At 43.4% G+C, this 15,003-nt stretch overlaps 1 protein-coding gene across 1 annotated transcript; it reads left to right on the plus strand.

The window, feature by feature from the left end:
• Positions 1-1,777: 1,777 nt before the first annotated feature.
• Positions 1,778-14,524, plus strand: esr2b (estrogen receptor 2b). The gene is made up of 9 exons (XM_070842811.1): positions 1,778-2,208; positions 3,378-3,574; positions 3,689-3,805; positions 4,739-5,086; positions 6,258-6,396; positions 9,736-9,869; positions 12,119-12,302; positions 13,438-13,770; positions 14,382-14,524. The coding sequence occupies exons 1-9, from the start codon at positions 1,778-1,780 to the stop codon at positions 14,494-14,496; spliced, it is 1,998 nt and encodes a 665-aa protein (XP_070698912.1). The 3' UTR covers positions 14,497-14,524.
• The last annotated feature ends 479 nt before the right edge of the window (positions 14,525-15,003 follow it).

Consider the following 15,003-nt stretch of genomic DNA (forward strand, 5'->3'; position numbering starts at 1 on the left):
TCACAGGTTCCCTGCTCATCACTTCTGGCTTCTGTCTCTGGAGCAGTGCAGAGCTACGGAGAAGTTGCATGTGCTTAGTAAAATATCTGCTTCTGACGACGTCTGTGGGAACATTTGTCACGTTTTTTGACTCCACCTGTCCTCATGTCAGTCATTTACATTACCTGTTACAGCAAAGTGCCTCAGTTTAATGATTTTTGGAATCTGATGTTTGACTTGGCACATTCTGGTCATTCAGTTATTGTGACTTACTGTGATTTTGAGTAGTTTCAGGCACTAAGAAGTCCTAGGAATTAAACTCAGTAGCTAAATAAAAGAAATTAAAAGCTCCAGTTATGTGTTTGCAGTGTAAAACAGGTGATAAAATGGGAGCTGGTCCTGGAGATGTGATGTTCATGGCCACTGCTTGTGAATTTCGTTCGCAAAGAAAATTCTAAATATTAGTTAGTCTAAAAGTTGTGATTCATTAAAGTCTTTTAAATCACACTTTGTTTACTGCTGTGAGACTGATGTTTGATTGGTGTTGGAAAGGAAGCATGCAGAGTGTGTTATTGTTACTCTTCTATTTTAGTACGTGAATGCATTGAAGCAATTTGCAAATTCAGTTTGCCTCGCTCATAGTTGAGAAGTCTTCCACGATGCACAGTGGCTCAAACACCTCCCAAAGTAATATCCTCAGCTTTTTAGAGGGCAGGAGCTACAAACCTTTTGAATCCTTTCAGGCCCCGGCTCTTAAGGTTTAAATGCAGGTAAAGCTCCTGAAGTCTTAGAAAGGTTCCCTGTATAGCACCTGTAGTGGAAAAGGGCTATGAATGTGTGTCTGAAAGCTCTGGTCCACACGTGCAGCAGCAGGATCTCATTTTGCCCTCTGACTATGATTTACTCAGTAAAGAAAACATCTTATTATCTTGTGTTTTCATGTGGAATCTTGAGTGTCCTTGAATAGTAGCAACAATTCTGTAGGTAGGACGGTCCCTGGTAACTCCCAATGAACTGAACTGAGTCCCAACAGCTCAGTATTGGTGGAGAGCCTGGTGCATTAAGGGGGAGCCATTAAAAAGGGTTTGTCTTGTTATGAGTAGTCTTTTAAAAACACAAACAGAAAAAAAAATCTTAAAATATCTCATCAAAGTTCTTCAGTGTTTGATATGTCTGCAAAGTGTGTTCTTCTTATTGCTTCATGTATTTCAACATGTAGCATATCTTGTACTAATTTGCACAAAACAAAATGTACATCTGAGTCTGATATCGTCAGTTTCACTGGTATTTTTTTGGATAAATCAAAGTATTGAACACATTTTAAGTCTGACATGATGGTGCAAGTAGACAGAGATTCCAGATCACCCAAATTCTTCCTATAAAAACCATTATTGTCATATTTCAGTTTCATGGCAGTGCGTCCTGTAGTACTGTGATCTGTCAGTGTGGACCAACACTGTCGTGCCTGTAGCCCTCTTCTAACCCTATAACCTTTCTTAGAGACGTGAGCTGTTCATGGTCCACCTTTGTTCTCTTTGTGGATCAGCTAATAGGTCTCATTTCACTCAGAGATATTTTAACAGTAGGACTTGCTTCACATTGAAAATTGATCTAAAAATATTTGACTTTTCAACCAAAGTTTCAGTTTTTTTCAAAACTTTTCAAGTATTTTAAGTGTAACACCATATTTCTCTCCTTCTGTCGCAGGACTTGTCTACACTAGAATATGCAATAGAGTAACCAGCTGCATCGTCCTATTCATCATCACTGCCAAACTACACAGTAGATTCCCCCTGACATGGCCTCCTCCCCCGGGCTGGACTCTGACTCATTACCACTGCTTCAGCTCCAGGAGGTGGACTCTAGCAAAGCCTCAGAGAGGCCGAGCTCAGTGGGCCCTCTGCCCGTCGTGTACAGCCCTCCCCCAGGCATGGACAGCCACACTGTCTGTATCCCCTCTCCGTACACAGACAGTGGCCATGAGTACAACCACAGCCACGGACCTCTGACCTTCTACAGCCCGTCTGTGCTGACCTACACCAGGCCTCCCATCAATGACAGCCCATCACCTTTGTGCGCCCCCCTTAGCCCATCAGCCTTCTTGCCCTCCCACAGCCACCCTAATATACCCTCGCTGACTCTGCGCTGCCCTCAGCCTCTCCTCTACAATGAACCCAGCCCTCATCCACCCTGGCTGGAGCACAAACCCCACAGCTTCACCACCAGCAGGTAGGTTTACTGACACTGACCCGAGGACGGGGAGGAAAAACAATAGCTCCAGTTTATCTGAACTGCTTATTGAGTTTGAGTGAAAAATGGTCAGAAATTGAAAACAACTGTCATGATGGATGTTCTGGTGCAAAAGAAACGTGGCTTCATATTAGAACTGGAGTACGTACAAGTGCATTGTTCAGTCTAAGTATGTGGTGTGGCTTGGCAGCAGTCTTCAATAAGTTCTGCTGCTTTTAGACTAGATAAACATCATTAAGGAGTAACTTCTGTATTTTTCACCTATTTTGTGCTTGACATGAGTAGTTGGTACACACAGTTTTGGTATTTGTCCAGTAGATCGCCATGAAACAGGCTGCTGTGGCTGCAATGTAATCCTTTGGGGCAACTGCGTCCACCAAAAGTTTTGCCAGTACAGATTATCCCGGATATCCTTATAGACACAGACATGTACGACTCTTTTTTTTTTAAAAAACAGAAACCACTTAGATCGCTCTCTTTAAAGCCACCAGACTCCATTGGGAAAAAAAAAACATTCATTTTACCCTGCAGAGCACAGGAGCTGCTGGGCTGCTGGAACAAACCCTTTAAGGTCACACATTAACACAAACAAACTACCGGATCAAAGCAGCGGTAGTGAAAGCCAACAGAAAGCTGAATGCAGAGGTTTTATTTCATGAAGACTTTGGTGTTGACCCTTATAAATTAGATACACGTGTAGAGATGGCATCCTATTAAGAGGGACAAAGAGACAAAGCAGCAGTGACGGCAGAAAGAGGAAAAAGGATAAGGTCGTATAAATATTACTCAGCTGATAATCATAAGAAAGCCTGTGCACTAGACATTTGAGTGGAGAGCTGGAATCCAGTGTGATGACGAATTGGCCGATTGTTGTTTTATTGCTTGAAGTTGCACAAAAAGCTTAATTGAATATTTCACACTTGCACAGTCTGTCAGTTCTCTCACTGCTTCATCCGATGGTAACGATGACTCTTGGCCACAGATGCTGCACATTTATGCACCCATTAAGCTTCAGTGATGAACGCTGCAGTTGTGGAGACATTTTCAGCAAAAGAGTACCTGCAGGAAGACTAATGACGGGTGAATGACGGACTGAGATTCCAGATGTCAAGTTGTCCCGTTGTCACAGAGTCTGTTTCTACCTGCAGCTCCATCATCAGCTGTAACAAGCCGCTGGGGAAGAGATCAGAGGAAGGGGTGGAAGGCGTGAACTCCTTGTGTTCATCTGCAGTAGGGAAAGCCGACATGCACTTCTGCGCCGTGTGTCACGACTACGCCTCGGGGTACCACTACGGCGTGTGGTCCTGTGAGGGCTGCAAGGCCTTTTTCAAGAGGAGTATCCAAGGTATTACCTCTGTCTGTCTGTCCGTCTGTCTATCTGTCCTCCTTTACTCACCATTTGTTCCTTCTCTGCATCCATCGACATAATTCAGCAGTATATCTTTTCTTTCCCTGGTAGGACACAATGACTACATCTGCCCCGCCACAAATCAATGCACTATCGACAAGAACCGCCGTAAAAGCTGCCAGGCCTGCCGCCTGCGTAAATGCTATGAAGTCGGGATGATGAAGTGTGGTAGGTGCTCACCTGCTTTTACAATAACGGGGATAAGTGGGTCCTGGATGTGTTTCATCATCTTACTATAGCACAACAGTTCAAGCAAGAAAAACAGAACTGCAGCAGTTGAAGATTTTTAGTGTTTTAGTTTTTTTTAAGTCAAGATGTTGCAAACATCTCAACATAGTGTAATAAATAATAAAATATATAATAATAAATGGATGAATTGAGTGTGCAGAGTAAAATGACTCATGTTCTCAGGTTAGCACTGGATACGAACACTTCCTCATCATGCTAACATAACTCACTGAGGCCTGTGGTACAAAGCTTACAAACACAATCAGGACTACAGATCAGGACGGAATAAATAATGTTCCCACAGAAAGCAGCCTCCTCAGTCTGCACACGCTCATCCTGTCAAGAGGGCTGAAGTCCAGATTAGAGTTTGCAATTTGAAAATCTGCCAATTATCTTGTTCTTTTTCAGATTTGTCTAGCTGATTCCAGATAGCAACACTCTGCCCTTGAAAGCAACAATTTTGTCTCCAGTGATTTCCAGGAAATTTGGATCCCGTTATTTGTAAGAATGAGGTGCTGACCTTGTGACTTCTGTTAAGCAGGGGAAGACATGTGACACGTGTCAATACAGGCCATCTGCTATACGTCTTTTTAAGGTCATGACGCGTTCATTCGCTCTGTAAATCAACCTTGTCCAAGTGACAGAGGGGAGCACTGAACATGGTGATGAGGTGATGAGGACCTTTGTGTTTAGAAGTGCTTTTTCTCTACTGAAGGCATCCGAAGACATCTAAGTTTTTAAGAAAGCTGAAAGAGAGGATTTAGGCTCAAGTACTTCTTTCACTTTTTCTCACCTTGGAACACGTGAAACAAAAACCACGTCATCCTACATAAAGTCACAGGTCATGTGACTCTCGCTGTCTTCCTGCACCAGGTGTGAGGCGTGAACGCTGCAGCTATCGAGGAGCCCGACATCGCCGCGGTGGACTTCAGACAGGCAGGGGTCTGGTCAGGATGGGCCTGGGCTCTCGGGCCCAGCGGCTTGTCCACCTGGAGGCTCCTCTCGCCCCGCTCACCCCCCTCCCTCAGGCCAACCATCCACAGCACTTGACCATGAGCCCAGAGGAGTTCATTTCCCGCATCATGGAGGCAGAGCCTCCAGAAATCTACCTCATGGAGGACCTGAAGAAGCCCTTCACCGAGGCCAGCATGATGATGTCCCTCACCAACCTGGCAGACAAGGAACTGGTCCTCATGATCAGCTGGGCTAAAAAGATCCCTGGTAAGAGATGAGAAGAAGCTCTTTCAGACAGGTCGAGCCTAAGAATATATATTTAATATAGGTGGTCAAGTGTCTCTGGCTGAATAGACGCTGTCCTGAAACATAAAGTGATGTTCTTACTTTTCTTGAGCACAGTTTTCGTTGCATGTGAAGTTCTTTAAAATGTGGAGATGAATCACGGCCAAACATTTTGTTGAATGTAGAAAAAAGATGCAAAAAGAATAATAAGAAGAATTTCTTTAAGAATACTTTACATATTTCCTTGTGCACATATGATTTTGTTCTGAAAAGGTAGCCTCTGTTTTATTTTTATTTTTTTTTAACACAGGCACTATTGTTACAGATTTTGGTTTGCAGTGGCTTGTGGGTACCAAAAAGTTAATTGGTCCAATAGATCAATGGCTGCAGTGTGATCTTACGGGGCAAACGCTCAAAGTACGTCTGCTAACGCTGCTTGTTTGTGCCACTGACACTGGGACATTCGTTATGAGTAAAAGAGCCATTTCAAGGTTAATTTCCGAAGCGTTGGTGCCATCAGCACCACTGATCCACTAATCATGAACCTTTAGTGTCTAAATGTAAAGGCTGATAATCGTGACCTTCTTTCTTGACTGACAGATCCCTGCTTTCATTTCTTTCCCTCTCATCACATTTCCTTTCTTTCCTCTGCTGTCTTCTTTTCCTCTCCTCTCCTACCTTTCTCTCTCTTCTCCCTCCCTTCCTTTCTTTTCTTACCTCTCCCCCCTCCACTCTCAGCCAGTGTTCAGCCCAGCAGGTAACTCCCCAGGGGAGGTGTTAATGTGAAGGGATCACAAAGACTCTCAGATTTTTGAATAAAAACCATTTTCCCAGATGTTTTTTTTTCCTCCATAGTCGGGCAGAAGTGAAAATGAGTGTGTATTGTCTGCTTTATGAAAGACCCAAGACAGCAGAGGCAGGTGAGCGAGGTGCGGTGTTACCTCTGTGGTTGTAGTTGTGCTTTTGGAGATTAGAGCGTTTCTGTTTCTACGTAGAACTCCTGAAGCTTGATGGGCCGCTTTTAGAAACTTCATCTGCTGTGAAGAGTTTCCTGTTGGTTGTAAAATACACCTAGTTAGTGCAGCTTCTTTCATCCTGAAGTGACTTTAGCCTTTTTAATGGTCCAACGCTCTCTGCTGCGATGTGTCCTCAGGCTTTATAGAGCTGAGTCTAGCTGACCAGATCCACCTGCTGAAGTGCTGCTGGCTGGAGATCCTGATGTTGGGTCTGATGTGGAGGTCGGTGGATCACCCTGGAAAACTAATCTTCTCTCCAGACTTCAAGCTCAACAGGTGAGCAGGCTTCTCATTTCAGCAGCGTCTTTCTTTTCTAGCTTCACTGTCTCTAAGAGCCATTTGCTGGACGACACCTTTTTAAATCTAAGTGACTACATTTTAGTTAAGTTTAATAACTTTCTACAACTTTTCACTCTCTTCAGTAATATGCCATTAAACTTTTGTTCTTTTTGTTTCATTCGTCTTGCTATTATTATAAAAGATACAGGAAATCCAGCTCTCTCAGCAGATGGGCATTATCTAGGAAAGCTTTTATTGTGAAATTACAGTGGCTTAGGCGCCAGTGAGGCAACGTAGACTCAATTAACAGGAACTCTTTTCTCACTTTCTAATTTATTCATGTCAGAGAAAGAAACTCAGAGTAGCAGAATAAGTAAGTCAGTGGTAGAAATGAACTAAATACATTCACTCATGTCCTGTTCTTAAGTAAAATTTTGACCATTTCCATTCTCTGCTACTTTATTCTTCTACTTGAGTGCTTTTTAAAGGGAAATCTTTGACTTTACTGCATGTATTCTTTGACAGCAGTGGTTACAAACCATATTGTAGCTTTAGATTTATAATACTTTTATTGAAGTAAAGGATCTTAATACTTCTTCCACCTCAGCAGTTGGAGTAAATCTGTCTCTAATAATAGTCTGTCTCTCTCCACTCGTGGTAAATAAAGACCGCAGCCTCTATTTTCACATTTTATGCTACGTGATTCTGAAAAACGGCTCCCGAAGGTGCACAGCTCTCTGTGAATGAGTCTCGTGTGCAGCTGCCATAACAGCGGTGGTGGTTACAGCGTAATCTTCCCTCACTGCTGCACTCTGAAGACGAGCTGACGTCACATAATAAACAGTGAGCTCAATCAGACCTTGAAACCGTAAAGATATCAGATATATCTCTGATTCTTCTGCACTGCCAAAAGTCTTTTATCAGTCGCTGCTCCTTTCCACATTGACCTTCAACTTTGGCCAGACAACCGCTGGCTGTCTCTGGCACTTCAGGCCACCCTTTTGTATTCACGGTAAACACGCTGTAGTCACTTCACCAGCAGTCTGGATTTCCTGATGAACCGGAGTCAAGTTGTTCCAGTGATCTGTCAGCTGTAGTGAATGTGCAGCAGTATGCTTATCAAACATGTAATCAAGCTCTCCATCAGATGTTCTTTCTTTAATCTAGCTGTAAGGAGTTATATGGTTTTTAACACATTAATTATGATCAAACCCTTGACATTTCTGCAAAGCCAAACTTTTATTTTTACTCTCAAAATACAAATACATAATGGGCTGAATTCATGCTCCCCAGCAGTGGCGGTGGAGTTGAGTGATTCATCACGACCTGGTGAGAATATAATTGAAAGTGGAGGTAATGTCCGACTGAAGATGGAAGTGGAGTTGTGTCTGATATCAGCAGCCCAAGGGGGTGAACTCCTTACATTTTCTGACACAGAAAGCTATAGATAGTTGATCCAACAACCCAGAAGCTCATCGGCTTTAACTCTTTAAACACAGAACACAGGAGGAAACAGTGCTTTTAAATGGGTACTAATTTTTTTGTTTTTACAGATTAATGAACATGTTGTGCTTTAGTAAGTAAGTGTGGCAGCAGGATGGTGTTTGGGGGGGTTGAGTCAAAAGAAACTACAGCGTATGTGTTCATAGTGATGAAGGACGGTGTCGACCAGTGCAACAGTGTGTCTCACTGGAAAACAGGAATAAGATAAATCAGGCTATGACACACACACACACACACACACACACACACTGTAACACGACATATTAAGATGCAGGCAGGTCTTTTCCTCTGATTTGACAGGAAGAAAAATCTAGAATAAGACTTAGTAAGAGATAGTAAGAGTGAATTTATCAGGTGGTTCTTCCTCGACCGATGGGTTGAGTTTAGTGTTTGACCTTTCTTCCCCCACTACCAGGGAAACTATCGCTATAGGCTTAGGTTAACCTTGGTGTGTTTTCATAACACAGCCTTATTGTGCTGTGGTGAGTGGTCCCTGTCGGCCTGTGGGAGCCTTTTCTCCTTGGACCGCTCAGGAAAACATCCTGGATGTGAATCCAGCCTTTTCTAATGATCTCTCTCTCTAAGCAACTCTTCCTGCCTTCTTTCTGTCAGTCACATATTATCATCACTTAATTATTTTTAGGTTTTCTTTTTTTTACTCGCTCTCCTTTTTAAAGTCAGTGTGAACTACGCTGTAAATTATCTGGTGTCTCAAAGCCAGAATATGTAAAGTCAGAGGTGCCTAAATGTGAAAGATAACAGGCCCATGAGTGATTGTTTTCTGGCCAATCAACACTTTGAATATTGTTTTGGGAACAGATGTGAGGAATCTGAGAAAGGATTCTTTCTCAGTTTCCGGTTCACTGCATAAATCCTCACCGCGGTGGTGACGCCTGTGGTCGGATGCAAGTCCTCAGCGTTTATTTTGTGTCTCTGATGTGCCGCTGTAATCAAAATGAGAGCACTTGCGAAACATGTTGTCAGTTAATTTGCACTTTGTGCCAACTAGTAAGCTACGATGTTGTTATCAAGTGTATAATAATACACCTGCCAACCAGGAAGTTTTCGACAGGAGGGCTGGGTGTGGTTTTTAAATGTTTAGATTCTCGTGCCATGAGATCACCTCACCTGGTTCCAGGTCTCTGGATTAAAAGATAACTGGATTGTAATGTGATGTAATCATTCTGCACAACTGAATCATCAAAGCACATCTAAGTGCTTGTTTTGCCGCTGAGATAATCAGATTGTTATTTGAAGCTTCTGACAACATAACAGAAAGGATCCCTGCAGAGATGACACGTTGGATCCTTTTGGTTTAACCACAATCAGCTGTTCAGTCGCTCCTTCGAAGCCTCCAGCCACCAAATCTGAGCTCGCAGAACATGGAAGATGGTGGTTTACTGCTAGTTTGAACATAACCAACTGAGGCGCCTGTGTCCTGTGATAGGAAGTTATGTTTTTGTCAATGGAGTCTGGTGACTGTAGGGATCCTTTCCATAATGTTGTCAGACATTTAGAAGAACAATCAGAGCCTGTCAGTGGCACTTTTAGTGGACATACTTCAGTGCAGTTGCCCCCTAAGGATCACACTGTAGCTACCAAACATTTAGACACCAAAATATGAAAAAAAGTAGGGCTCAGGTTAAAAACTACTGGAGTTAAGACGCCTCACTTTGCTGTAACGTGATGATTTAACTGTTTTTGTACCTTTCTCTTCTCTTTTCCACTTCTCTCCTATTGTTCTCCTCTGTTCTTTTCATTCTCCCTCTTGACTTTCCCATTGTCTTCTCTGTTTCACCCTCTTTGTGTGTGTGTGTGTGTGTGTGTGTGTAGGGAGGAGGGACAGTGTGTGGAGGGTATCATGGAGATTTTCGACATGCTGCTGGCAGCCACCTCTCGGTTCCGTGAGCTGAAGCTTCAGAGGGAGGAGTACGTCTGTCTGAAGGCCATGATCCTCCTCAACTCCAGTGAGTGTCACTGACGCAGGCACAGCGCAGCACAGCGCAGCACAGCACAGCACAGCACAGCACAGCACAGCACAGCACAGCACAGCACAGCACAGCACAGCACAGCGCCCACTTTACTCCCTCTGAGACGGATGAGTTAGTGTGTTTTTGGTTCTTACGTAACCCCGATAGGTTTGTCCCTCTGCTTTGTTGTGGTCGGCAGTTGAACAGCACTGAAATTATAATCTGGAACTAAGCAGGTCAATGACACACGTCACATACCGGAGCCACGTGCATCCAGAGTCTAATTATTCTAAATATCATTATTCATTCAAGTGTTATTTTAAAGAAGTTTGTCAAAGTAATGCTTTGTGATGACATAAGATGTGCTCATTCATTTTTTTGTCCCATCTGTCTCTACGTTACAGTAGCAGGACATCTTCAGTGCAGTCGGGGGCCACGGCCTTTCAAACTATAGCAAATTGTCACTGATTTGTTTAGATGACAGTGAAAAGAGTTGTACATCTTTCTGCTTTGGGTCAGGGTTCAAACGCATCATCAAATCTGAGTCCAGTATTGAATCTGCTTGTTGAATCTGAATCCTTTAATGTCCCAGAACAACCTTCCACTGCAGCCTACTGACCTGTGCAGCTTATTTTTCAGTAGCAACTTGCTCCCAATACTGAAGGTCTGGATGTGTAGATAAGATGAGCTTCAGCTTAAAATATGAATATGAGACATCAGCTACATCACACAGTCATGAAATGATGCTACACACTGACTTTTCAGTGTGTTTGTCAGTACATACATCTGCTGTGAGCAGCTCTTTAACCAGACAACCGTCAGAAGTGTCATATTAGCTGTTATATAAATAACATTTCCATTAGAGATGTGACGCCTGCTGCGTAAATGAAACATTCACTACAATACACAGCACAAAGCTGTGATATTAAGTATTTTAAATAGATCAGGAAAAATGTTCATCACAATGTTTACATTCCTAGAAATCTGAATAAAACCGTATATTTTATAATGAAGTAACTGCCTCAGCCTCAGCACAGACGTTCACTCTGAGATCCTTTAGGTTTTCTGGTATTTCACTGATTTGAAGTAAATGAAAACATTGACAATAAAAGCTATTTTACAACCATGTTAATAAACTTTGGAAGTATTAGATCCTCCCACTGAAGCTGAATTGGCAGAACACTGAACATTTTGGATCAAATGACCTGTGACGACGGACTTGATTGCTTTTGTTTTTTAACCTTTCACGTGTTCGAGCGGTCACAGTGCCCTCTCCCACCCCCCCCACCCCCCCCACCCCCCCGCCCAGCGCCACCAGCAGCCACTGGACAGGTTTCACGGGGTGATCAACCTCGTCTGCATGTCCTCGCAGGGTTTAACAAAGTTCTTCCTTAGCGCGCACACACACACACACACACACACACACACACACACACACACACACACACACACACACACACCCCGTCCTCTGCCAGACTCTGTGCTCCCTGTTGACTCTGCTCTACTGCAGCTGGGGTGAAAAAAAGAACAAGTTGTGAAAGAAGTGAAATGGAGCCTGAAAAGTCAAAGATGGGGAGGAAATTTATAATTAATGTCTTTGGACAGATGTGGCTTAACTGTTCAGTCTGTGCCGTGTCCTGGTGGAGGGTGGACAGGGTGATCTACAGCCTCTCCTCTCTGCTGCCCCCCACTGTTACGGTTAGGGTGTCCATCAGGCTCTGCCACATGTTGCCCTTCGGTTTTCATTCATGCATTATAAGGAAACAGCAGCGAACACAATCTGAGTGTACTGTCAGTCATCACTTAAAGCCAGCGTGTCACCGTCAGCTGACAGCTCCGGTATCACAGCAGTTATTGGCTACAGCTCCACTATTAGTTATTAAGTGCAAAGGTTTATATCTTCTAACATTATCGATGTCGGTGTTTAGTTTTTATGCTCTCCAAAATTTCATGAATAATGATGTCACCTTCAATATATCTAATAATGTAAAATACCAACTGTTGGGAAACTTACTGAGCACATTTATGCTCCCCAGAGGATGAACCTTTTTTAAATTATGATGATGTTGTCTCTAGGAAGAATCACTTCAAAATCTGAATTGGTGAAAGTTTTCCATGATTCTGCAGCAGCCTTAGTGGACTAAATAACTGATGATGCACATGAATTGATGAAAGCTCCATGTTGGCCCACTGCTGTGGCAGATCATCAGTCTACCTGTCTGTGTGTGTGTGTGTGTGTGTGTCAGATCTGTGTACGAGCTCTCCTCAGACGGCCGAGGAGCTGGAGAGCAGGAGCAAGCTGCTGCGTCTGCTGGACTCTGTGATCGATGCTCTGGTCTGGGCCATTTCCAAACTGGGCCTGTCGACCCAGCAGCAGACCCTCCGCCTCGGACACCTCACCATGCTGCTCTCCCACATCCGCCACGTCAGGTACAGCCAGAGTCCAGAGGAGAGAATGGAAAAACCATCACGTCCTCTGAGGCATTTACACTCCAGCCAACTCTTTCTTTCTTCAATAACAACATCCTTGTTTCAGTGGCTATGTAAAGTTTGTTCTGACACTTAAATCTTTGCAAAGCTTTGTCAAATTTCTAAATATTGTTTAACTTCTCAGTCCAGGAGGGAGCAAACCGTCCTGCAAAGAGTCCAGTTTTGAGGATTTTTGTTCTTCAGCAGGAGTTTTTTGCCTGATGCTATGAAACTAATCGCCTTTCAAGTTGTTGTTGTTGTTCTTCTTCTTATTATTATAATTGCACAGATGTCAAATTGTGTTCAGCCCCAAAAAAGCTCTGTGCAAAAAGTTTATACCCAGAAAAGCTTAAAACCAGGAGACTATTTGTTGATGGCAATGATATGTTAATGTAGAACAACTGAACAAAACGATTAGAAAAATACTGAATAATACTGATGCATATGTTGGGACACTGTACGTATTTTAGATTATAGTTCTTATAGCTTCAGTCTGTGTTCAGTCTTAGAAATCATCAGTTACTAATCCTGCGTGATGCTACAGAGCAGTCAGTCGGTCTCCTCCGTGTCCTCCTCAGGGTTCCCACTCCTGACTTTTCCATGACTAAAAAGTTGAATTTTCATGATCTATAAATGTCACATGATGTCCAAACAAACAACTGGCAGTAGATCAGAGATCTCAGATTCCAGTCGTCAACGTTTCATGTAACCACAACCTATAAACTTTACAAAAAATATTGGTTTGGTGAAACAAAACAAAAGTTTCATTGTTTTTAATAAGATGCACAAAACTTTCTACGACTGACCTCAATGATTTACTAAATTCTGTGACTTTCCGTCTCTGAAATAGACTTTTCAATCAATCAGTCTTTATTTTTATGGCACCATTTCACACCAGTGTTCTCTCAAGACTCTCCATAAAGAGCAGGTCTAGACCAAACTCTTTAATTTCTTAATTCTATGAAATGACACTCTGTAATGATGCTACAGTAAAGCAGAGGGCTTTAAACTGCAGACGTAACTCTGTTGTGATCTGTGAGACTCATCAGTATCTGTCACATGTCACTTCTCTGTCTGTCTGTCTGTCTGTCTGCAGTAACAAAGGCATGGACCATCTGTCCACCATGAAGAGGAAGAACGTGGTGCTGGTGTACGACCTCCTCCTGGAGATGCTGGACGCCAACACGTCCAGCAGCAGCAGTCAGCCGTCGTCCTCGCCGAGCTCCGACGCCTTCTCCGACCAGCCCCAGTACGCCCAACCTCCGTCTCACCTGCAGCCGGGCTCCGACCAGACGGCGGCGGACCGCAGCGCTGTGCCTCTGCACGGGCCCGCCGAGGCCGCCATCATGGACAGACACCTGCGGGATCTGCCCCTCCAGTCCTCACCTCCGTTTCAGAGTTTAGTGGTGGCTCACATGGACAGCAACGAGTAAGTTACAGCGGGGGAGGAAGGAGATGGTTTAGTTCAGTCAGAGAAGAAACACCACTAACTTTATTACCAGGAAATCAGCCGCACTAATGATGTTACTGTGGGAAACAGGTTTCAGTGGGAAAATATAGCAAAGAAAGGAATGAAGCAAAGAAAGGAGGGAGGGTGGAATGAAGGGAATAAGGGCAGCTGGAAGGCGGAGGGGGGGAAAAGAAGAAAAGGGAATGGAGGAAGGAATTGCAGGGCTAGGAGATACAAGGAGGAGAGAAGATTAAACTGAGGAGAAAAAGCAAAGAGAGGAAGGAAGATGGGAGGGAAAGAAGAAAATGCATGAAGATGGAGAGAGTAAAGAAAATAGACGGAGGGAAAGGAGCAAAATCAATAGAGGAGAAAGATGGAAGGAAAGAGGAAAATGGAAAAATAGAGGGTAGAAGAGAAAGAAGTAAAGACGAGAGAAAAGAAATAAGGAGGGAAAGAAAAAGACAAAGAAAAGACGAGAGGAAATAAATCAAGGAAAAGTGAAGGAAAGATGTTTTTCTGTCGTCTGAAGAGAGAGACACTCAGACTGGTCCTTAACTACAGGAAAATAAGTGTAATACCTCCCCCCACAGTTACATCCACCCGGAGCAGTGGGCGCTGGATGCGGGAGGTGCAGGTCCGTCCATGGAGCCGACGGACTACATCATCACTGATCGAGTTGTCATGGAAACCGCCTTGGAGGGGTGACAGGACCATAAGAGACAAACTGAGACTGAACCTTAATGGCTTTCTGTCCCACAAAGATCGAGAAAAGGGAAGGAAAAAAAAAAAGGATAAAAAAAAAACAAAGTGCTTTTGTGAGGTAACGTTTTTTTTTTTTCTCTTGAGATGTTTTTAGTCTTTGAAAAAAAAACAAAAAAATGTTTTGATCGAATGTATATTTTGTGCGCGTAAATATTTCTCGTGAATGTGCACTACAGTAGGTGTTCGTGAGGACGCCGCTGAACCTCTGCCAGTCAGTTTGAGCTCTCTTTTGATATCCAGTATTTGTATCTCTTTTTTCACCTCGGTGTAACATCCAGAACAAGCCATCTACAAACCATCTGCAGTGACTCACACAGGTGCATGTGGTCGACACACTTAACATCCATTTCCACAAGGGTTGTTAGTCATGAAGCTAAAAAAAAAAAACAAAAAAAAAAGGGGGCAGTGTTTTCTTCACACTGGTGTTTCTCTCCTTCACTACTTCTGTGT

Source organism: Pempheris klunzingeri, chromosome 13 (genome assembly GCF_042242105.1).
Source record: "Pempheris klunzingeri isolate RE-2024b chromosome 13, fPemKlu1.hap1, whole genome shotgun sequence".
In the NCBI taxonomy this organism is placed as follows: domain Eukaryota; kingdom Metazoa; phylum Chordata; class Actinopteri; order Acropomatiformes; family Pempheridae; genus Pempheris; species Pempheris klunzingeri.

Excerpts from the sequence above, each read along its gene's own strand:
- esr2b (XM_070842811.1), top strand. The coding sequence starts at position 1,778 with ATGGCCTCCTCCCCCGGGCTGGACTCTGACTCATTACCACTGCTTCAG. Across the intron at positions 2,209-3,377 it reads CACAGCTTCACCACCAGCAG|CTCCATCATCAGCTGTAACA; the intron begins GTAGGTTTACTG and ends TTCTACCTGCAG. Across the intron at positions 6,397-9,735 it reads CCAGACTTCAAGCTCAACAG|GGAGGAGGGACAGTGTGTGG; the intron begins GTGAGCAGGCTT and ends GTGTGTGTGTAG.